The following is a 25,637-nucleotide window of genomic DNA, read 5'->3' as shown; positions in this document are numbered from 1 at the left end:
ATAAAAAGATGTAGAGTTACATGTAAAACCTATTTTAAGTTCTTGAGTTTACTGTTGAAATAAAAAATTGTTAAAATTCTTAATTTGATGCGACGTGATAGGGAGAGAAGGTGCGCCATTGGAGATGCCTGAGTCATCTCTTCCAATTGTGGTGGGCCTTTATGAGTGGCACATCTTATGTAGAATCTCACGAGGAAAGATAAACATGACGCAACGCAATTAAATAAATAAGTGATGAAGAACTGACCAAACTTTGTTTTTCCTTTTTTCTTTTGCTTCTCCGCAACATGTTGACATAAATCTCTACATCTCTTGTTTAAAGATACACAAATGACAAACTACAACTTTCTCATAACAAGCTAAAATGCGTGCCTTTTTGGTATTTATGCTAGCAAAATTGATGAAATACAAACTGAAGAAAAATGAATAATTGAAGATAATAACAGCCCTACAGGCTCCTACATTTGCTGTTTTACATCACTGAAATCTTAAGGACAATATAAATGTTACAGATAACACAAATATTATACAATATCTATGAGTTACCTTGTTTAACTCCTTGATTGCCATGCATATGGAGGTTGATGATTTAGATTCAATCAAGGATACCACTAAAGCTATATGATTTCACAAGTGCAGAATTTGCTAACTAGTACTCACATCTTACTTGTCACGTAACTCTTTTTTCGGTAGTAAATCCGACCTCCTGAACCATAATCTGAATCTCAAACCTAAAACCATAGGAAAAGTTATAAACATCAGCTATATGGAAAACTTATGTGTGTTTGTTGGTTACATCACTTAATTATAGATCCCAGGGCAAAGCATCATTGAAAATGCACTCACTGACGTTTTTCTATGATGATTGTTAATTTCCAATTGAAAATGAGACTACCAACCCTACTACTTGTCATGTTGAACACTAGCTACCCTCCCACAGAAACAAGGTATCGCAGATGGAGCCAAAAATTAAATAAGATGGAATAAAGATTACCAATGGGATTTCTGGAGAAGAACTTCAACACCTCATCAATGACTATAACCTGGATAAGAAAACAAAGGATAAGACACATGAGTAGCAGGACTCCCCATGTAGTAGCAAACAGCCTTAGGAGAGATCCCCGACAATCAAAATGAACAAGTAATGAAATTGGGAAGACTATTGGGAAAGATGAAGAAAGCTACATACAGGTAATGAAAGATAGAGAACAACTGTCCAGTCAGTCCAAGATAATGGTGTTACCTGTCAAAACAAATGGTAATAAAAAGTACAAATAAGTCTGATTAGTATGTGAAGAACTGACTGCTTTTCTCTGTCAATACAAGTAAAATGTGGATGACTGACTGCTTTTAAAAAGTACTTACAGAGAAAAGAACTGACAGTGGGTGAACATATAAGATTAGCATGTGAAGAAGCATAGTTAGGATTATAGAAGCAACAAGCCACAAGTTACTCCAGGGAGGAATGACCCTGTAACAGACAAACACATATTTTCACATCAATTAAAAATTGCTACACCATAGTTGCTCTTTCAATTCCATCTTATAATTCAACAATAGGAAAACTAATAGAGGGGTCTGACATGCATATATGGTAGGAAAACTAATAGAAACTGAAGAGAGAAGACAAATAAACCAGGCATTTGAGAGGCCTCGTTCTCTCCCCTATTCCCGTACTTGTCTCTCTTCCATCTTTCCCTTCCCTTTTATCCCTCTAATTCCCACTTCCATCATTCTCTCTCCTGCTTACATGGAAATTGGTTACATCAGAAAAATCCCCTCGCTTACATAACAGAATTTCCACCAATTCTCTCCCTCCACGTGGTCCAATGTAGGGGTATTTAACAGCATGTCACACTTATCATTTTACTAATATCACCCTGAGATAATGATATATGCTTCCTTCAGTTTTAGTGACAGTAATGAACCTACTATCCCAAAAAGCTTAAGTTGATGGGTGAAAAGGACATGAAAGATTTTTTACTTAAAGTTGACATCCAGATCTACTTCCATTAATATGCTGGAACCAGGAAGGACCAAAAGCTTATAATTAAGTCAAATTAAATTGTATAAAATTACTTACAGAAGAGATTGATTTTCACTAAGATTGTTCAAAGCATTGAACATCTCAACTACGACAAGCACAGTCATTGATACAGTAGATGGATGTCGATCATCAAATATACTGCATGGATAAGTTGTCTCCCTGGTCGGGCAAGTATCAAAATTCATCTAGAAGAAGAGAAGAATTCAAACTAAGAATATCTGAAATAGATTTATTAATTATAGAAAAAAGAAATATATGTACCAGAATAAGCATAACCAATATTTATCACTAAAACATTATTAGTACCTACATGAACAAAATATATTTTCCTGGATTGAAGCAGTGGAAATCAATTTCGAGGTGATTATGTTAAGGGAGTTTCCATTTCTGATATGGAAAGAGATTCAGAAGTCTTGCTAGTTGCACACACACACACACACTTGGAGGATATCTTATCTTATCATTCACACACACACCCGCGCACACGCACGCACGCAAGCGCACACATACACACTTGGAGGATATCTTATCCTTCACAGACACACGCACATGCCCACACACACTTGGAGGATATCTAATCTTATCCTTCACGCAGTTGTACTTTCCCTCTAATCTCTCTAAAATTTCTTTTTCTATAAAAAAAAATATTACATGTGGAAACATGTAAAAGCCCAATTGAAGTTCAATCAACAATATCCATTTTGCACCACTTTCTGCTTAATTCTTATCTCTTGAATGTAGTTGTTGATGCTTGGAATTTTCCCAAAGTTAATTCCATAAAGCAATTGTTTATATTATATTATAGCCTCACATTTCCTCAGATGTTATCATCTAAAATACTCAAAACCGGAGACTCAATTGTATATTATACAATCTGAGCATCTCAGATGTTCACACAAAGGCACAGACGAGGACATGATAATATCTTACCAATTCTGTGTATGGAAGTTTAGGGCCACTATCAGAATAAACAAACCACCAAATAAAACCAGCAACAGTGGCAAGGCCAACATAGGCTGCATCAAACACAAGAATAACATCATACAACTACACAGACAAAGGAAGCAAAATAAACGACATTAGGACCACACAACCACATTCCGAAAATCCTTGGAAGAGTAAATGGCTAGTTGCTTACATTAATTTTGGTATTTTTTTCCAAGTTGTTATAAATGGGCTTGAGAGATACTCTATACCTAGGAGCTTATTGCTCTTTATTTCCTTTTGTATTTCCATACAGTTCCAATAATAAAATTGACTCTTACTTCTAATAATTGTTGTGCATGCTTAGTTTTTGCACTGAATTTGCACTGAATTGACTCATTTATTGCTTAGTTCTCAATAAGTTAGAATTTAATATCATTTAGATTTTTTTTTGCTCATTGAAGTTAATTTTAGTAAATTCATTAGTTTTAGCTGTGTTTTGTAGAGCTTTGGTGCACCAACAAGGAAGAAAACATTTTTGGGTTGATGAAGAAGGCGCTTAGCGCGCCAACCAGGCTTAGTGCAAGGCAACTTGGAAGGCCACATGGCAAGCATCTGGAGGCTGCTGGAAGAAGATCTAAAGTTTGGTGGGTGCTCAGTGCGAGTAGCACGCTTAGCTAATTATTTCCCCTGCCACTAGTTTGGGCTAAGCGCGCAGCCACTTAAACCAGTGCTGTTTTTATGTGCACGCTTAGCTCGAATAACAGGCTAAGCACACAAGCCTTTCTGAGACAGCGTTTTGGAGTGAAAAGTTTAAAAGAAGGAGAACTTATTAGGGTTATTGATTCAGAGGTTGAGAACAAGACATTTTGGGGTGCTCTTGTGCTTCCTTGCTCTCCATTTTCTCTTCTTCTCCTTGTATTCTCATTCTTGTTTTAGATCTCTCATGGATATGAGAGACTAACCTTACCATTGTTGGGGGCTTAGATACCAAAACTTTGTGATGTAACTATCTTTACTATCCATTTAATGTTATCTCACTATTATTGCTTCCTTTCTATGCTTATTGTTTTGTTCATGGTTTGATCACCCATGTGGATGTATGCTGTAGTGTTGGGAAATGTCTTTTCACTAAGAACTAAAAAGGGACTTCTAGTTAACTCATATCTAGGGATGGAATGATGCTGTCTAGCCTCTTATAAACCTTTTCTGTTAATCAAATCATCAGGTTTAACTTGCTAAGGGATTAGGAGTAGAATCAAGTGATTTAGACTCTTTCGCATGAGGGATTATGATTAGCGTAGATTAGTCGGTTAAGATAATAGATGGAATAACATTGATTAGTGAAAAATCATTACTGTTACATCAAGAGTTCATTTGGTAGGCCAAACACCCAACATTCTCACCAAATCTGCAATTATCTTGCACCCAAAGTGTTTTTGTTCCTTTGAAAGTTGTACTATTTTTATATCTTTGCTTAATCTTAGATTTTAAATCTCTATGTTATGTTTTAAAAGTCAATCAACTCCTTTCATTTAATTGCTTAAAACTTGATTTACACAAACTACTTAGCACAAGCAAAGTCCCTGTGGATACGACACTTGGTCTTATCGTTTATTACTACTTGTGCGATTTGGTTTACTAGCCAATCAGTTAACAACTTCTGATACGACATTCTCCAATCACAATACGCTTTATAGGAGACTTTTATCTTTGGGACAAGTGCATCTCTGTATTATGTATGGTTTGTGTTCAATATTATATCTTATTAGTTTATCAAATGGAGTTCTATCATATGCTTTTGAGAAACTGTCAGCTTCTGCCATTTAGGCTATGAAGCACCGATACTTCAATTTGCTTCACATATCCATATCCAATACTGATACTCGTAGATACTTTACCGATACGTATTGGTGAAGTATCTAGGCCTTTAAAAAAGTTATGAAAATCTAATACAACCACACAAGACATAGTAGCATTATTCCTTGATGAACTAAAAATGGAACTTGTCCTACCTGGAATGACAAGTGTTAGACTATATATGGCCATCTTTCATGACCTACCATGTTGCCTAGACTTCTCCTCTAATCATATCTAAGCCTCTAGTTAAACTAAGACATCTCTTGCAACCTATGCAGACTTTCTAAAGTGATTTAAACGCAAGTCCCCTAGTTCCATTACCTCCATTATGCATATTCAATTATTGATAATTCTTTTGTTGGTCTATTTCAATTGTCCTCCCTAGGATCCTTGTGTCCCTTATTCTGGTTTGTATGCAATAACATATTAGGCAACAAGAACCTTTTCTACAAACTTTCCCAATCCAGTTTGTTACCTACAATCACTGAAGTTAATAGTTTCTAACATAATCACAAGGGATTGACATTACCCATCTCTTGTCTGTCAAACTACCATATGTAACACTAAAAACATAAAAAAAGCAATTTTATTCTTTAATAAAGAAGAAATTTGTTGGCAAAATGAAAGAAGCAATCTGATGGGTATAATGAATGATACTCCACCCAAAAATAAAGATCGAACTGAGATTCTATAGTTACCTCCTATTACCAAATAGCGAAAGAAGAGCCAACCTGTGACAACTGCTTCATTCACCTTTACAGTCAAAGTGAAATAAAAGTAAGAGCAAGATTGGCAATGATTATTTATTTATTTATTTTGAATGACAAGTTTTTTTATGCTAAAAGTTATTTTGGTAAATTACAATGTGTAAAATAATATAAAATATATATAAAAAATAGTAAAGTAATACTATAATCTCAAGGAAAATAAACACAATAAAAAATCACACATAATAAAAAAAATATTACAATATATATATATATTCCCATGCATTGCAATGGTACAAAGTCTAGTTATTAGAAAAAAATTGCTGGTTGCTATTTTTTTTAACATAAATAAGCTTATTTAATTTAATCTCACCCAATTACTTTTGTCTAACCATTTTTGCCCTCAACATCAACTTTAATGTCATTTTTCATTCTTACACTCTTACAAGAGGGCAATTTCAAGAACATAATAATGTTCTGTGTGAAGTCAAATTGAAAAGGCATATTAAAAGAAATATGAGAAATTTATAAAATAACAAACAAAATATTTAAATGGAATCATACTGACATATGGGAAAAAAGATAAAGACAAGAAGCAAAGCAACACTTAAATATTTCCGGTTGAAAGCATAATAAGTTTTTGCATTCCAACTTCAGCAATAAGAATAATCATCTGCTCATCGTTACAAAAGTCTATTCATTCTAAATTGATTTAATTTTTCTAATCCCATTCCTTAAATACAATTGTAACTTTTAGATTACATTTATCTTTACATTATGTTGTATTTATTATTACATAGAAACTTATGATTCTGATTGATATTTAATTACCTAATAATCAGTAATTGATTGATATGTAATCAATACTGATTCTGATTTCTCCATCATAAATAAAGACGAGATATGGTCATCTAAGACACACAACATTACACAGTAAAACACTGTTATACCAATCCAATCTCAGCCTTAATATTATAACTCACTAGAGATGAAAACCTTAAGGCTGTATTTAGGAGGGATGACTAAAATGATTTGTGGAGAAGCCATTGTTTGGAAGTTCTTCAGAAGTGGAATACGGTAGGTAGACAAAGCCCATTCCCCTCTATATGTCAGGGAAAATTTTGATAACCCTTTGGCAAAGGTTTGCAGTGGAATTTGTAAAAGAATAATAAAATGATAGTTATTTTTCACCCTAGTTTATTTTTTTCTAAATTATTTCATGTGAGGGTTACTTCAACATGTAAAAAATTTTAACCATCCCACCCTATCTTTTCTTCAACAAAAAACAACAGAAGATGTTTCCCACTCTACACCACCATGAACAATTCAACTCCTCTCCCAAACCACATATTATATATTAATGGTTTTAAAAAAGTTTGCCAAAGGCATGCCAATTTTATTTTTTTTTTAAAATTTGCGTTTTCAAGTCAAAACTGAAAATGGACTCCAATGTATGGTCTTGATTGTTGAATTTTTTTAATCAAATACAAGTCAAACCAATGAATTGTTGGTATGGTACCTTTCGAGGCTTCGCCCTCATCACATCAGAGTCTTGTTTATTGAAGCCAATAGCAGTGGCAGGCAATCCGTCAGTAACCAAATTGACCCAAAGCAACTGGACCTAGTAGAAGTTAGGGGAATAAAAAAAAATAAGCTATAGTCTTCCACTGGAACAAAAATGAAATTTCATTTTTATGCAATTACCATTGAAGAGACACAGCCATCATATGAAAGCACATTAATGACCAACTACTGGCTACAAGCCAGTGTCCAGAGCCATAAAAGACATGATCAATAAAAAAACCCAGAAACTTACACGGGTTTGATGTATGTATAAAATGCAGCATAAAAAAGAATCAGCATTTTGTGATCATCAACAAAAAATATAGTACAACTCCTTTTAATTTCTTCTTTTATGAAACCAATTGGCTAAATAAAATTACAAACTCACAGGGGCCAGAGTATCCGGTATTCCAAGCACCGCAGCCACAAATATACAGACTACTTCACCAATATTGGAAGAAATCATGTATCGAATAAACTGTTTTGTATTATTGTATATAGCCCTTCCCTCTGCCACAGCCTACAGAGAAACAGATAGATAAATTACATGGGGAAAATTCTTTTCAATTCAAGAGGGAAGGAAAATTTGAGTAGAAATTGATATGTTATCATACCGCAACAATTGAGGCAAAGTTGTCATCAGCCAGCACCATGTCTGAAGCACTCTGTAACCAAAGAGGGGAAAAAACACCAAAAATATTCAGGATTATTGACTTGACAAGAAAAAAAAAAAGGAGAAAGTAGAGACAGTTGATGACACCTTAGCAACAGCTGTCCCTGAACCCATAGCAATTCCTATATCTGCCTTCTTTAGTGCAGGTGCATCATTAACTCCATCACCCGTCATTGCAACCTAAATTACTAAAATTGTAAATTTCCAAAAATTTGAAAGATTTTTTTTTCTGAATGATTGCATAAATAATATTCCTGGAGCTTTGGTTTTTAACCATGCCGAATGGTGTCATGGGATCCATGTAGTTGACCTCCCTAGTGGGATAAGGCTTTGTTGTTACTTGTTGCAATTATGTCCATGATTATAAGAATATAATAATAAATTATAAAATAGGGGGTTCAGAACAGTTAATAGTGCTAATGTGCTATCTATAGCAGGCCCTAGCGCAGCTGCATAGCTTCATAGCCCCTGGCATTGATGAATTTTATCAAACATGGACTCCGACATAGACAATCTGTCACAGCCAATCTACAATATATATGACCCTGGGACACCACAGACATAAATACATGCATGCATGCATGCCTGCATACATATATATTACACAAAAGCTATACCATAGATATGTTAAGCTGACTTTTTTGAATGCATAAAAAAAGTTAATTTTATCTTTATAATACCAGTGCCCTTGGATCTGCCATATGGAAGAGTAGGCCCAGTATTTGAGCGGTGTCCAAGCTGACAATAATTTTTAATAGGACTCCAAGGGTGAAGTGTTTGACATGTCTGACACTTGAGTACTTGACAACTCAAGCAGGAGCAGTGTCTGTCATAATGTTCCATCATGCTGTTCATTTGTGTTGTACACATCACCGGTACTAATTGTGGCTTCAGAATCATTGATGATTGAAATCCTCTCCCTTTGAAGAAAACCCACAGCCCCAAATCTGTTTTCAACTTCTGGCATAAAACCCTTCAAAATTCCAGCAGATCACTTTGTTTTTGTGGTGAAATCCAATCAGTTTACAGAAGCTAAGAAGTTTTCAGGCCAAGCACTTTGTTTTCATGGCATAAAACCCTTCAAAATTCCAGCAGATCACTTGTTTTTGTGGTGAAACCCAGTCAGTTTACAGCAGCTAAGTGGTTTTCAGGCCAAGCACACTTGTTTTCAAACTGTTTTGCACTTCCGATCTCCATCCCACCGCTATAAGCACTTCATGTGCCTCTGTTCAAGGGTTTCGTTTCATTTTCCCCCAGGCCAGTAATTTCCTAGCCAGGCTCTGCCCTGTTCCAGCCTCATGCAGTGATTTGGGCATTAATATGTGCATTATAAATTATTTATATTGTATATGCTATCTTTGGTATAGCATCGGCATTTAAGATCAGCTAACCATTTTTTAATTCAGCTGTGCAGCACCGCTATCCACAATCAACTATAGGTGTAAGAATAGTGAGGAGCATTGCAGCTTAAGATCTAATCCTCACAATCCAATCACTGAAAAATTTGCCATGCAATTATATGTAGATGAACACATATGTTATGTAATTATTACAAAATGACCCCAAGGAGAAACCATTACTAATTAGTAATTGCAGTTAATGTTGTGATCAAGAAAGAAAACATACCACTTCATTCTGGTGCTGTAATGCTTCAACCAGCATCCTTTTATGAGAAGGCTCAACCCTAACATAAATAAAGACATGCAACTTTTACTATGAACTTGATGTCAAAAAGGATGAACAAAGAAATTGTTCTTTTATTCTGAAATCATCTAACGAAATAAAATATTAGAGGATAGATATAAACTGATATACCTGGTAAAAAGTGCCATACGTTGCAATGCTATAGTTTGTTGCAGTGCTGGAAGTTCTTCAAACTCAGAAGCAGTGTAAGAATGTTCAGCAAAATCTATCAATTGATCAAAAGCACCTATCTTGCGGCAAAGTGACTCAGCAGTGGACTGATTCAGTATTAAGTAATTTTAGAGAAGATATATGGAATGTTGAAGGGGAAAAAGAACAATAAAGTTTGCAGGAGTTTGAAACCTTGTTGTCCCCAGTTACAACTATAACACGTATGCCAGCAGTCATACACGAAAGCATTGCATTTCTTACTTCATCTCTTGGAGGATCCAGCATCCCAACCTACATAAGGGAGAGAAGGAAACCAGAAAACAAGTGGTCATTACTTACTAGAGAAAAAACAGAACAAAGGCAAAAAAGTAGAAAAGAGCATTGAAAGCTCTTTCCCAAGAGAAAATTATTAAAAAAACCTAGGCTTAATTACACTTTTGCCCCCAAAAAAATTATTTTTTGCGAATTTTGCCCTGCCAATTTACAAAATATCAGGAATTTTGTTCCGACGTATTTAAACTGCTACAAGTAAGACAATTGTGACAGTTTTTCCTTTAAACCAGCACAATTAAGACAATTTGCTACTTTTAGTAAATTGGGGGGCAAAATTCACAAGATTGTGATACTTTGGATGCAATTAAGCCAAAAAAAATCTAATTCTCATTCCATTTCAAATATAATGTGTTATTAATCTAACACTTAATTTAAAGTTCTTATTGAATAGATTAAGTCTACAAATTTTATTAGTCCAACAGTTAAACCATGTATTGGCATTGAAAAGAAAGCATACCAACCCAATAAATGTAAGATCTTTCTCATCATCAAAGGACAGCGACTGTTGAGTTGAGGGCATCCATTTCAGGGCCAAAGCAAGGCATCTTAATGTTTCTTTTCCCGCAAAACTGGCCAACAATTTTTATGTTAAGTGTCAACAACACAAAAAAAAGGGTGTCCGTAAGAGTGATTAAAATTGAAAATGAACAGAAGAGAACAACTAAAGACACATTATTTGAGTCCAGAAGTTAGAACAGAATTTTCGGAGATGTAATACAAACAATAATGCTGACATAAACAAGAACAAGAAGTGTGTGAAACCAAGGTCCTTTATGCTTCCTCTACTCTAAGCAAATTTCTGCAATTATATAAAAACTTAACAGACAACATAAAGGTCCTCTCAATTTTTTATGTTCTCTTTCTTCAACTTTCTGTAAGGAACTAAGGATATAATCTATTTTCTATTCAGTACTAGTATTAAAAATTCTTCATGGGAAGAATAAAGGATGCCTTGTTACAACAGTAACAAATGGATCTCAATATTTCATTTAACCAAAACTAGTCCTTCCATTATCTCCCCAACTGCAGAAATAAATTATTATTGTAAGCAATAATGACTGTCTTTCCACTTAAATTGAAGGATTTTTTTCATTGAAAATGTCTTGGAAAGATGAGAGTTTTAACTGGAAGTAAGTGACAGTGGCAACCTAAACCTGATTAACCGGCAAAGTTGCCAGGTTAACTGGTTAGATCAGGCTGTCAAATCAGATTGTGTCATAAAAACCAGAAAACTTAATTCTATATATGATCAAAATATTTTTGATTTCTTAAAAAAAACCAAGTAAATAATAATTCAAAAACTTAAATTTTCAATTTACTTTTATTTAAGATTATTAATATAGGAGTGTGTCTAGTGAGAGGAATTAATCTTCATAAAATATTTGCGAATGGTTAAAATTATTTACTTAAATCTAAGATTGACCTTTCAATTTATTGTTTTCAGAAAAGGGGGGGGGGGTGGTAAACAAATTGCACTTGAGTTGACGAAAGCAGATGGCCAGAGGCTGTATGGTTGGCATCTGGGCTGTCATCAACGAAAATTCTTTATTAGTTTTCTTTTTTATGATTACTTTTTGATGTCTATGTTAGGAACCCTTGATTGTGAACAGAAGATAGGAGAGATAGCCCTCCTCCATGGGTTTTCCCTTCACAAAGAGCTAATGCTCAATTTACAAAATGATACAGAACTGAATGACCCTTACCCCTTGCATCCTCCCTATTTATTTAACTCACTAACCCCCTAACTAAAGATTGATTTCCTAACTGTATTAACTGCCCCTTTCTCATAGTCCTAACAGTCTAGCAGCAAGCAGGTATAGCACTAGGTATGTAGGTTATACTTGACCAGTCCTGTGCACTGCTAATGCTAATAAAGATGGGAATTATGCCCTTGCAAGGCAAGCTCATGAACCACTTTTTTTTCTTCAGTTATGTTATTTTGCCTATTTTGAATAAGAACCAAAAAGGAAGGGAAAATCTAGAAAACAAATTATGGAATATGTATATGCAGATAAAATTATAAATGATAAAAACCAAACCTGTGGAACCTTGAGTCCAGCTCTGCTCGAATATCAGCGGTAAGTGACACAATGGAACCATCATCATTGCACAGAATGCTTGTACATCTAGATATTATACTTTCTGGGGCACCCTTTGAGAACAAAACATGCATCTGGTTCCGGCTGCAAAGGACACTCATCATTTTCCGATCTCGAGAAAACTCCAAAACATGTATCTGCAAAGCATCAAGCACAAAGTGTGAAAGTAAATACACACAGCCCAATACCAACAAAATAACCAATAGTAGATATATTCAATAAATTTCATATGTTGGATGAAGAGGCTGTCTCACCCTTGGTGATGTGGTTACATTAACCTATTTTAGCTAAGTTCGTTTTATTTTGTGTCCAGATTAGTTGTACGTACCCATCTCAATTTGGTGTATAACTTATAGTTTTTTATTAGCATTTATCTATTCCCTTTTTTTTAAATGAAACCATTCTTGTATAATAGTGTATTCAGATCAATAGGCATCAAGAATATTTCAAAAAACCTGCAACTTTTCAAAATCCAACTTACCTAAAATATCTTGGCGGATTAAGATAAATGGAAAATAGAGGTGAGAAACTAGCTAAAGCTCACCTTTCTAAATTGTTCCTCCCAATAATGGTTACAGTAAGAAGCACGTTCATGCTTAGTCAACATATTCAAGGATGATGGCATAGAATTGAAACCAGGGAGACCAACCTACAAATAAGGAATTATCAAAGTATACTTGAGCAATGATGGAGCTTCACACATAGGAGACACAAGGAGAGATACAAATACGGACCTTTTCGGCTAAGACACGTAGTGCCACTTCAGTTGACTCACCAATTTTTTCATAATTCCCTTTATCAGGATTATACTGCAGGGTCGATTCATTGCAAAGAGCAGAACACATTGCCATGTGAAGAAGACAAGGCAATTGAGCAGGAAAGTCAAGCTGCAAAACAAGAAAATGCCACAATGTTTTAACTCTAAACAAAACTGCATACATCCACACATACACTCATTGTATTAGCGTGTTACAATATCCATTACAAGTTTATGTTTTGAAGATAAACATCACAGGAAATCATCAATGCAGCTATAACGTTGCCACTATCATAGTTCTAGTACAGAGCAACGTTATGCTTTAAGATGGGCTTAATTCAATGCAATCCTTTCTTACATGAGTATTTACAATGTAAAACGGCATGGATATCCACCACAAAGCCATATACATGACATACTTGACACACAATATCCTTAGATCCATTGATATTGTTTTGGTAGGAAGTTAAGGTTTTATCTCTTTGGAATCTGTCCTTATATTAGTAATTTTCTTAGCTTTAAATGTGATGTGTGTTTTGCTTGTGCATGAATGCAAAAGCATGAGAATTAACAGAATAATACCTGCAACCCTGTACTGTCAAATATTATGCCTTCAGGTGCATATGTTGTTCCACTGACACTGTATTCCGAAACAACAGGACCACGCTTTGCAGATTCTACAACACACACCTGTGCACACAAAAACATGGGATTTTGGTTAAGGAAATTGCTAAAAATCTTCATCTATAAGCATCCAGGAAAAAAGTTCAAGGAAAAAGGGAAAAGAACATTACTTAGACATGTTAACATTAAAAAGCATGGCAAATATGGCATAACAAAATAAAGAACACAGTTCAATGAGGATGGTACAATCCAATGGGACACTTGTGGTCATACAAAAATTTACAAAAAAAAAAAACAAACAAACGAATAAATTTTAGAGGAATGCTAGCAATATTCTGATACTCTTTATAACACTCTTTATGATCGATTGAAATTTATTGGAAATCACAAATTTTGGTGGGTCCTACTTCTCATTTACTGATTCTCTCTCCTGATTTAGAAATGGGACCCACCAAAATTGATGATTTCCAATAAATATCAACCAAACATAAAGGGTGTTAAAAAGAGAGTGTCACCAGCATTCCTCTAAATTTTAATTTTATTGTTTCAATAAAAAGAACTCACCTTTGCAACAGACATCATATTGGTAGTTAGAGTACCAGTTTTGTCGCTGCAAATAACAGTGGTGCAGCCCAAGGTCTCAACCGATGGCAAGGAGCGAACAATGGCATTCAACTTAGCCATACGCTTTGTTCCAAGAGCCAAACATCTATTATAAAAGAAAAGTAATCAATACAAGATAGGAAAAAGTAAAACTTAAGATTAGATTAACTTTCCATTACTTTGAATATATACCGATTTCCTCCAAAAAAAAGTAATTCAAACATAGCATCTCAGCTTATCAGGAGAAGTCTACAGTCAGTAGGGAACTATGTAATTCTATTTAAGGACTAAGGAGGTTTCTATAGCACAACAGCTGATTTACTAAAAGATAGGGCAGTTGGCTTCTACTTGGTGTAATGCTGTACTATGTAGTGCAAAGCACATAGCCTTTCTAAGGGAGTTTTCCAAGCAAATATGGTGAGGAAATGAGCAGCAGCTTTGATCTGTTGATTTTTTTTTTGTCATTGTGTTTTTTCCCCATACAGTAAAGAGGGTTCTTATCTTCCAAACTCATAAAAAATCCTAATGAATATCTTCTTTTGCAGAAAAAAAAAAACTACTAGTGCAAAATTAGCAATAGTGCTCAGATTTAGGATAGCACAATATAGTATAGACTACAATAAAATTAAGTTGTGGTCAATTAAATTACCAAACGTCACTTGGGTACACATCAGGACTAAGAAACAGTTAGACAATAGAGACTTTGAAGTTTCTTTGTTTTTTGCTATTTTATGAGATTAACAAGTGATTATTAAAGGTCTAAGTCAATGATAATGGTTGAAATTTGAGTTTAATAGGAACTGGAATTCTCCCTTTCAGCTCACAAAAAAAAATAATACCTTGAGAGCATCACGCATTAAGGGGCCTTAAGAAATGTTTCCTTATTGTTTGTTTAATTTCACTTCACTGATTTCTTTAACAAAAAATTAGCAATAAATCATATACGAAAAAGGACATTAACTCCAAAAATTAAGAACCTTATACTATATATAAAACAAATTTTAGATTCAATGTGAACACAAGCCAAAATATCTATAACTATATATTTTTTATAATCAAAACTAAGATATTCAAAAGATATCATGGCTTCCAGAGAAACAACAAAGAATGGTTCCTAAACTCACGTTGTAACAACTGCAGGGAGCCCTTCTGGAATGGCTGCAACAGCCAGAGCAACTGCAATCTAGCAGGAATAGGATTAGAAGTTAAAAGATTTTCATGTTCAAGTCATGATATCTTCTTCTATAAAAAAAGAGACAATATAACCAACTGTACACTAACCCCAAAAGAGGGACTAAAAATGAAATAACTAAACAGTACATGAAAATTGAAACAATAGAAGACTACAACATGATGCCTGTGAAAAGCAGGATGCAAGAGTAAATAGAAACATTATATAGATAATAACAAAGCTCATTTGAGAACAAACCTTAAAATAATGAATTGCACCACGCAAGAAACCACCATGAGAAGGGTCACGAAAGTGACCAATATTTACAATCCACACTAAAACACAAATCCCTGCTATAACCTGTAACACAGAAATAAAGGAAACACCATCACAATTTGAAAACAAATGAGATAAGCGAGATTGACAGTTAAAACTTCAGCAATTTGTCACATAAACGTTCCTCTGATATATTTTATTTTCTGTAGCATGATAATTTATAGGAGAAAAATGAGGTTCCCAAATGGAAGGGTTTCATTCATATAATTCTTTTCCCTGCATCAAATGAGCTTTCTCATTAAATGCCAAAAGTAGGGGAAAAAAGGCAAAGTGGTGCTATCAAAGACACTATAACCCAATCTCGAACTCCGAATCTCAACTTTTCAGATGAAACTGTTGATACCAGCTACATTTACCAGGCTGACAAACCAAAAATGCATCAATAGTTGGGTAGCTTATCTGATAAATTATTATAAACAATGCAGTATGCAGCAGAAGAGCAACCCTTCAGTTTGAAATACAGTAAAATTAGACAACTAGCAGTCACCTTGGCCAAAAAGGTACCAAACTCATCCAGCTTCTTTTTCAACGGTGTCACCTCCTGCAACCAATGATTGAAAAAAAAGGTAAGCGCTTCTATAGTTCTATTGTGAGGGCGAGCCCTAGCACGACGGTAAAGTTGCGCCTTGATGACCAGTTGGTCATGGGCTCGAATCTGGAAACAGGTTCATTACATATGCAAGGGGAAGGCTGTATACAATTACCCTCCCCCTTACCTTCATGAAGTGCGGAGCCTCTGTCACCAGGGTACATTAATTTTTTCTATAGTTCTGTTGTGTGTCTAACAGTCAAAAGCAACTTTTCATTTCCATGTAACAGGGAAGAACACAGATGCACAACATTTGAATATTAGAACATTTTGACCAATTAAGCAAGGTCCCTGGCTTTAATACCAAAGCCATAAGCACATAACTGTATGTATATTCTTAAGGTATTTATATACTTGTCTGACAATTAAGTGGCTAGCTGCAGCACGAAGATGTCAATCATGTTAATTTTCACATCACCAATATTAGATTTAAACACAAAAAATCCAGCTTTCTCAATCCATAGATCTATATCCCTCAGGCTATTTTAAAGCACAAAATTCACTAACCACATAGAAGACTAGGACTTAGGAGTCTGTCAAACTTTGTTCAGTTTTCATTTAAACTACCAACTTCTCACCCAACAATACTAATGGATGGCAAAACTTGGAATCCCAAAGCATACATCATATCACCCCAATATATCTACTCTTAAATTCCATGTGCAGCATTACCACCCATGTATCACCCAAGATCATTTTATTCCAGACATGGATGTGTATTATGGAGAAACTTATTTAGTATAGATACATATATATTGCAGTATCATTTAACTTTTGATTACCTGAAAGGAAATCATATGTTGTTTACAAATTAAGATCTGAAATATTATCTGAATCCAGCAGACAAAAATGCCATAAAGATATAACAGTAAAAGCATCAATATGAGCAAACTTCAATGCTTACATCCTCTGTTCGCAACATTGAATCGCGAATGCTGCCCATGGCAGTGTTAGGACCAACTCCCACCACAACAGCTCTTGCCCTACCAGCAACCATAACCGTACCCTGCCAGTCAAAATAAACTCTTATATATATATATATATATATATATTTAAAAAAAAAAGTTTAAAAGAGAAACAATCTCAAATGGCACAAGGCTTCCCCCCCCCAGACTACAAGAAACGGTGTCCTTTAATCATGCCTATTTAAATATTCAAAACCAGGATGTATAGAAACAAACGAGACACTAATGCAAATTGCTGAAGACAGAACTATCAATGTAGCTATCCATCATGTTCAATGTGTCCAATAGTAGTTCATGTCAATTTTACTTTTAAGTAGAAATTTACAAGTATTATAATATTTTGGACTAATCTTATGCATAAGAATATATTGGACTAATACTATGTGTTGGAAAGCTGCCTTAACTGCGGTCACCCCTAGCCCACCTAAGTTGCGGCCTCTTTGGGGACTGCCTTAATTGCAGCCTCAAGGGTGGTGATTTAGTCCCACATTGACTAGAGATATGGCTTAAATACAGCTTATAAAGCTTCGACAATTCTCACCTTACAAGCCGATTTTGTAAGGTTGAGTTAGGTTCTAAACCCAAATTCTAAGACTATGCATAATTGTTCTATCTTTTTTATTAACAATAATTAAGTTTAACTTTTTTAGAAATAAACTTTATGGTTGTTTTTATCATATGTTGAATTTCATCCATTTTTATAAAAGTTTAATTTAAATCATTTATATACCGCTATAACAATTAAAAAGTTTTTTCCAAAATAGGCGACTAGCAATATTTATAGAACTAAAAGATGATGGATTCTCAAATTACTAATGTTGTTAAATAGCCTTAAAAACAAAATTGTTATAAGGTCTTCAATATATAAAAAAATTAAAGGTTCATATTTTTACATGATTTAAAAATTGCATAATAAATAAATTTAAATATTGACTGTCAAGGAAGTCTAACTCAGTTGAGTAGAGTGCGTGAGTTATTGTAAACCCCCAAACTATGCCACTACCTCAAACATAATTACAAATTCAACTAAAGATAATCCAAACCATTAGTAGTCTTAAAAAAAAAAATTTAAACCTTATTAGCCACATGCTGGTTGAACAAAGGATGCAAGTTTCATACCGAGAACAGAATATTTGTTTTGTCTTGGTATACAGCATTTGTTGTTGTGGTTGTTTTAAGCTCTTTCTCCACGGAGCTGCTCTCACCTACAATCGGAAAAAAGAATTTGATCACATTTTAAACCACAGAGATGTTTGATGATAGATATAGCTATGGCCCATGTGTGCAATAAACAATTGATACACATACAGGTATGTAGGATTGAAAACAAATCACTTGATACACTCATACACATAAGTTTTGTTAAACAGAAATGGCCTATTTCCCAAACACAAGGAGTAAGCTTGACATATTTACCTAACAAGGCCTTTTGAAAGTATGGTTAGGCCTGAAAGCCTATTTTAAAGGCTTACTTAGCAATGGGGTCTTAATTAGGCTAAAAGGCATCTTTAAGTAGTCTAATGAGTAGCAATAGTAGTAGTAATATATTTTATATAGTATATTATTTAATTAAATAGGACAACCCATCCAGCCTAAAACTAAAAGGCCTTTAAGCTAACAAAGATTCTAAAAAAGTCTTGGCCAAATTTGTATTATAACCAGACAAAAATATAATTAAGCAAACTGACTAGCCTGTTCCCTCCTGCACATACATGTAGCAGTACCAAAATATAATTAAGCAAAAGCATATACTAGAGAGAGAAGCATTTCCATATTCTACTTTTAAAAAAAAAAGTCATAGTTATTATCAAGGGGTTTACTTTAGTAGTCAAGTTATCCAAATTGACAAGCTAAAATTATTGATTTGTTAACAAGGATAATATCCAATATTACTAATAATAAGAACAAAAGTTGCCTACAATACCTCCCCTCCTCTTATGGATAGGTAGACCAAATACAAACAAATAAACTGCAGAAGTAATACCTAAATTGACAACATGTGTGCGTATGTGCTACATTTTCACACTTTTCAGACACTATCACAAGTGAAGTGATTCCCAGGTGGAAACATTCAATAGTTCCATTTACAATACAAGATATGTGCAGCAGGATTACCTGTAAGAATAGCTTGATCAACCCGCACTTGATTGCTTAGCATTTCAATCATCCTCATATCAGCAGGAATTTTGCACCCCACTATTTAATTTACAACCAGAACAGAGTCAACTTTCAGCCTTCCAGGATTAAATACTCAACTTAACCAGTTTGCTTTTAGGCACTGCATAATCTCATAATCAGCTTACCAGAAACTTCCACAATATCCCCAGGAACAAGTTCAGTTGCAGGAAGTATGGAAAAACAACCTGCAAGAAATAGATTCTGCACACTTCAAAATTTGGACTATAACTTCAACAAGACAAGCCATAACCAATTCAATAGAAATCCCCACAGTATCATCACGGCAGACAGAAGAAAGAAAAACAACCAAAACAATTAAAACACAAATTCATTAACTATTAGGGGGATCCCAGAATGTGCCCCATGTGAAGGAGGGAAGGAGGTGGGAAATGGAAATGAAAAGCAGTGCAGGGGTTTGAAGTTAGAACCCACACTATCCTTGTTTGTTCCATAATCTCCAACAGAGCTATCCAAAGGGAACATTAAAACTACACTTAAGTTTTTTCAGTTTCTTCGTTTCCATTCTTTTTCTCTCCTTTCCATAAAACATTAGGAGGTCTACTCAGAATATGGAGAACAGTTTAGATTTTAGAAAAATATAGAGACACAACAACAACAAATTGGTTAATTAATCATAAAGATTTGTCAACAATGGACACATAACCATAGAGTGCAGGAACAGGGCAAGTATGTCTTTGTAATTTATTTCCAAAGGAACAGAAAAGGGAACTGGATCTAAACTAAATTGTTAATGAAGAAGACACCTTACCAAGTTTGATTCTAACTGGATTCAACGAGTAATGATTTAGCAATATCACTTTATTTATTTATTATACAATAACAACAAAAAGCCTTATCCCATTAGGTGGTATCAGCTATATGGATCACATCACACAACACAATTTGGCTTAACTAAAGACCAAATATTCAAAAGATATTATTCATCATGAGATTTTTCTTACCAACTTCCTCCAATGTCCTTCTAGCCCCTTTTCACAAGACTATATGCAATCTACTCTCAGCACTGGTGCTTCCAGTGGTCTTCTTTGTAGTGTCCAAACTACCTTAATTGATTTTCTATCTTTTCCTCAACCGATGCCATACCAATATCTTCTTGTATACAATCATCTCGATCATGTCCTTTCTTGTGTGACCAAACATATATCTTTCAGCATGCTTGCTTGAGCATCCAATACGGCAATATGAGCGTTTCCGAGATTTTCATGTCAAATTCCAATTTATGTGGAAGCTACAATTCATTGCTTCAAGATTAACGTGATTTTTTCTCAATTGATGCAAAACCAAACATGCATTTAACATTCACATTTATGTTTGTTCTACCTTTTTTCTCCTGTTGTTCCTTTAAAGCCCAACATTTACTACCATAGAATATAGCGAGATATATAGGCAATATGATAAAACTTACTTTTGAGCTAGGTAAGTACTTTGTGATCACAAATAACCCCTAATTCCTTTCTCCATTTTAGTCATCCCGCTTGTATCCTATGTGTGACATCCTCATGAACTTCCTCAGCATTTTATAGTATTGACCCTAGATATTTAAACTTAGAAGCCTGTCGTATGCCATTTTCTTCCATTTTTACTTCCCAAGTCATATTTCTCTTGTCTCTTGTTAAAATTGCAATCATATACTCTATCTTACTCCTACTTAAGCGAAAAACTTTTGTTTCCAAAGTCTATCTTTAAAGCTCAAGTTTAATGTTTCCCTTTATTCCTCAATCAAAGCTATATCATCCATCATGTAATAAGGAATAATCTTTTGTATGTCTCTGGTAAACATATTCAAGACTAAATTAAACAAGAACTTAAGGTTGAGACTTGATGTAAACCTATCCTTAAAGTCCTTAATCTCGCCTCCTGAAGTTTACACTAATAGTTATTTCATCATATAAATGTCTTGTATATAAGCCATGAATACATTTCTTTTCCAAAGTCTTCCACAACACTTCACTTGGCACTCAATCATAAGTCTTTTCCAAGTCAAATAAAAACCATATGTAAGTCTCTTTCTTTACTTCAGTATCTTTCCATAAACCCTTGTAAAATATACATGGCATTTGTTATAGACCTTCTGGCATGAAACCAAATTAATTCTTCACAATCCTCATCTCTTATCTTATTCTATACTCAATCACCTTTTCCCATAACTTCACAAAGTGGATCATAAGTTTTATATCTTTGTAGTTTACAGAATTATTTAATATATCCCTTGTTTGTAAATACAAGAACCAAAGTGTTCTTCCTCTACTCATCTAATATTTTCTTAGATCCCAAAATCTCATCAAAAAGCTTAATGAGCTAAATGATGTATTGTTCTCCCACACACTTCCAAACATCAATAAGAATACCATCTGGACTAACAATTTTACTGTTATTCATCCTCTTAAGATCTCCGTTACCTCTCTAATTCAAATTCTACTGCAGTAAGCCAAATTTTGTTTGTCCTCTTGGATTTCAAGTCCTTCCATATTACAATTCAATCCTTGTCCATCATTGAAATTGAAAAGGTTAAAAATAATTCTCCCATCTCTCTTTCATATCTTGATCTATGACCAAGACTTTCCCTTGTTCATCCTTAATACATTTTACTTTATCCAAATCTCTAGTTTTCCTTTCTCTATTTCTGGTAAGCTTGTATATCTTACATTCTTCATTATTTGTCCAAAGATTTTTTATTATAAAAGAAGAAAATCATTCAAAAGCAAAAGAACAGAAGATACTCTCCTGCCAAAAAAACACACACCCAAAGAAATTCAAGAAAGTAAAACTTCTCAATCTCTCCATATATCTCAAATAAATCCCTCAAAAATTTCCATCAGCACAGCAAAATAAAAAAAAAAAAAAAAAAAAGCTAAGAAGAGCATGTTGTCGGTTTGTCCCATATAAAAGGTAACAGCAATAAATTACCCTTAAAGAAATTTTGATCTTTTACATAAATAACGGTTATGCGATTACCCGATCCTATTATACAATGCAAACACAACTTCATGAGCATAACTTAACTCAAGTCCCTTTATCCAGCCCACCCCAAAAAAAGAAGCAGCAAAAAGACATGACCAAGAGAACAATAAAGCTTATTACTACATATATCTTTTAGGGTTAAAAGCATATCATCAAGATAAGAAACCTTTTACCAAAACTACCACAATTAGCTTAGGTATATTGTAGAAAATTTTAATGAAACAAACTCCAAAATAGAAATTCTGGTTAGTTATTTACAAAAACAATACCAATTAACACCAAACATGTCATAATCAATAAAATGCATCAAACCACTATAGTACTACTCATGCTACAAAGAATTAGACAGGTATAAAAGTTTGTTACCATTGCGCAAGACTGTTGCCACATCAGCTTGATAAGCACGTAGCTCCTAAGATAATATAAAAGAGAAAGGTATGGATAAAAGTGAGCTCAACTTGAAACAACTGAAATAAAAGACTTCACAATAAAACTGACTTTCATGTAAAAAGTTTTGATTCAGTACATAGAGAATTTAACAAACAAATTAGAAACAAGAATGAACTATAGCCTTGAATTTAGGAAAATTCATCCAAAATCAGTGAAATTTGTTGTAGAGAAAATGAAATCATTATCAGTAACATCTTGGAGCTCAAAATTTATCAGGGTTTCAAATTTACCTCAAGAGCTTTTTCAGCGTTTGTTTCTGTAATCACTCCAACCGCCGCATTTGCTGCCAATATCATCAGAATAACCTATGCATATAACAAATTTCTTTTTCTATCAAAAAAACCAGTACAAATAACAAAATTAATCTACGATAATGTTACCAATTTGATATGCCTGATTTAATAAATAGTATAATCAAATAGAAAATAGAAAAAATCAGTACAATCTCTAGTTCAGAAGCATAATTTTACAAGGCACTTTTAGCCACTTGCCAAGAGTTTACCAGTTACATAAGAGGTCATGCAGCATTGTACAAATGTAGTCCATCATAAATTGCAGAAGAACTCGTTTAGCTCATAATGTACAGCTTCTATTGAAAGGATACAGTTTCACAGTTTTACATCATTATGTAAATTATTGTTATTAAGGTATGAACCAATTTCTGGTATGAACCAATTAAAGAAATTGGTTCTTTACCCAATATAACTGTTCACAAAAATATCAAACACAACATATGAGTGCAAATATATCTTACAGAAGGCTCCAGAAATGCCATCAAGCCTGTTTCTCCATTAATTAATGCCAGAATAAAAGATATAAGAGCAGCAGCAATTAGTATCTTTACAAGCAAATCATCAAATTGCTTCAAAACCATTTTCCAAAAAGGAACTCCTGCATATTAAATTTGTTAAGATTTAGTAACAAGTAACAACGAAAACTGATTGAATTTATTTGTTAAACAAAATAATTACAGCACAACAGAGGTAACAACAATGAACTAGAGCTAGAACAGTGAATACCTCGATTAGCAATAATATGAGATGAGATTCATACCAGCTACACTATCATTAATAGGATTTTTTGAATGATCCTCAAACTACTCAGCATCCAATAAAATACAGTAAAGATAAAAACTCTTTTTTTTTTACTATAGCTTGCCAAAATAGACAAAATCAAATGCCAAACACTAACATTTCCATTTATCGGGTACAACAACAAACCATTTTGATGAAATATTATCAGTTCAGATCAAGCTGTAACCATATAATTTGTACTTAACAATGAAAACCATTGAGTTACCTTATCACATAATCAAACAAAATCAAAACTCAAAAGTAAGAGGTACAAACTCCATATACTTACTTTGATCTTCAGCCAGCACTGTGTAGCAAACGTTCATGCAGTAAGAGAAGAAGAAAGAAATGTTAAAAGACAAATAAAAAAAAAAAAACACTTAAAACAAAACTGGTGAACAAGATGTTAACAGTAAATTTATAGAAAGCCAAGTTCAGTAGTGTGATTTAGTTATCCTGAGTGTAATCAATTAAGACTAGCTTGTTACACCGTACACGAATGCAAATTCATTTCAATATAAAACCACATTCCTTGATGTCTCTTCTCTTGTCTACCTAAGTTCAATATCAGTGCATGGCCCTACAGAAGACATACCGTTTTTTCCATAAAGTCTAGCATGCTGTACTACCTGGAAAAGAAGAGTGATTAAATCATTTGAAACCATTAACATCAGAATCGGGCTTATAGAGAAAATACAAGTCCCCATAGTAAGTAGTAACAAGGAAAAAAGGAAATGAAAGGAAATTGAAGTACCTCGGCATCAGATAAACCCTTAGTCGGGTCCACTCCAAAGAAATCAAGGACCTAACAAAATTAACAACAATAATCATCGCTTTCTAGTGGGAATCATCTAATATATAACTTGGCTCTAACAATCTACGTATGAACCGAATCGTAATTGTAAACAGAGAGAAGTGGATGCAGAATTTACTAATACTACTGCAAGAGGCATGCATGTGTGGTCATAGTTTTTGAACATTATCATATTGCGTGATCACAATAACGAAGAAACGTCGAAATTCGCATTGCGAGCAGCTTGCGAGTTAGGATATCCGTATTTTCTTACATTGAAAAATGAAGAATGCTTGGTTCGAGATTTGATGAATAGTGAAGTTAGAATGAGATTTGGGGAATGTGGTAGCGGCAACGAAAATGGAGAGAAAGCAGTGGGAAATTACCTCGGGAATAGATCTGGCAAATGCGTCCTCCATGGAGGAACGAAGAATTGGATCGGGAACGAGAGCCTCGAGGTTCAGAAAGAAAGAGAACGGGAGCACGTGAGTTTCATTTCATGTCAATTGTCAACAATGCCTCAAAGTAACTTGGAGTCCTCCCCTGTTATGTTACTGATACTCCTGATTTGATTTCGCAACCTCGATGAGATCCCAATTCAGCAACTTTCACTGTCATGCGGGACAACACAGCCGTTAGGATAAAGCAACGTCCGTATTGGGCCTGATTTAGCCCATTTCTTTTGGGATTTACTGGGCTCATTTCTAGTTAAACGGACATCACTATCGTCACTACCAGAATTTCTATTGGCACTTCCAAGCCTTAGCAATGGAATCATGAATTCATTATTAAACAATACAATAGAATCATGATTTTGTTATGTATTTTTTACACACCCTTTTGCATAACAGAATCATGATTCTTTGTGTAGTGTGGGGGTAAACAAATATATGCAATGGAAGCATGATTTTCACTGCATATAATACATAACGAAAATATGTTTATGTGAAAAGGGAAATTTTAGAAATAAAAGCCACCCATGTGGGTAGTTTAAATAACAATTGTATAGTGCAAATAGTAATTTCCTGGTTAAACGCGGGGAACTGTTACTCTCGC

The 25,637-nt window shown here is 34.2% G+C and overlaps 1 protein-coding gene across 2 annotated transcripts; it reads right to left on the bottom strand.

Annotated features, from left to right (window-relative positions):
* Nucleotides 1-243: 243 nt before the first annotated feature.
* LOC100783509 (calcium-transporting ATPase 3, endoplasmic reticulum-type) lies at nucleotides 244-25,194 on the bottom strand. 2 transcript variants are annotated; one of them, XM_003523970.5, is made up of 34 exons: nucleotides 24,968-25,194; nucleotides 24,543-24,593; nucleotides 24,384-24,417; nucleotides 24,078-24,095; nucleotides 23,470-23,606; nucleotides 22,946-23,020; nucleotides 22,632-22,677; nucleotides 19,409-19,468; nucleotides 19,221-19,301; nucleotides 18,225-18,310; nucleotides 17,045-17,146; nucleotides 16,039-16,092; nucleotides 15,474-15,575; nucleotides 15,169-15,227; nucleotides 14,006-14,150; nucleotides 13,400-13,507; nucleotides 12,795-12,947; nucleotides 12,605-12,709; nucleotides 12,001-12,197; nucleotides 10,419-10,530; nucleotides 9,821-9,919; nucleotides 9,590-9,735; nucleotides 9,401-9,458; nucleotides 7,862-7,954; nucleotides 7,716-7,766; nucleotides 7,490-7,621; nucleotides 7,058-7,159; nucleotides 5,530-5,584; nucleotides 2,978-3,063; nucleotides 2,084-2,232; nucleotides 1,366-1,471; nucleotides 1,190-1,243; nucleotides 995-1,043; nucleotides 244-731 (listed from the first exon to the last, which is right to left on the bottom strand). In XM_003523970.5, exons 1-34 carry the CDS (start codon nucleotides 24,998-25,000, stop codon nucleotides 664-666), a joined length of 3,006 nt encoding a protein of 1,001 aa, XP_003524018.1. In that variant the 5' UTR covers nucleotides 25,001-25,194; the 3' UTR covers nucleotides 244-663. The 2 variants fall into 2 exon arrangements, with proteins under 2 accessions (XP_003524018.1, XP_014629950.1); XM_014774464.3 differs by lacking the exons at nucleotides 22,632-22,677; nucleotides 22,946-23,020; nucleotides 23,470-23,606; ... (2 more) ...; nucleotides 24,543-24,593; nucleotides 24,968-25,194 and adding an exon at nucleotides 20,246-20,488.
* Between the last annotated feature and the right edge of the window lie 443 nt (nucleotides 25,195-25,637).

Source organism: Glycine max, chromosome 4 (genome assembly GCF_000004515.6).
Source record: "Glycine max cultivar Williams 82 chromosome 4, Glycine_max_v4.0, whole genome shotgun sequence".
NCBI classification, from domain to species: Eukaryota; Viridiplantae; Streptophyta; class Magnoliopsida; order Fabales; family Fabaceae; genus Glycine; species Glycine max.
This window is presented reverse-complemented; position numbering and strand designations above follow the sequence as displayed.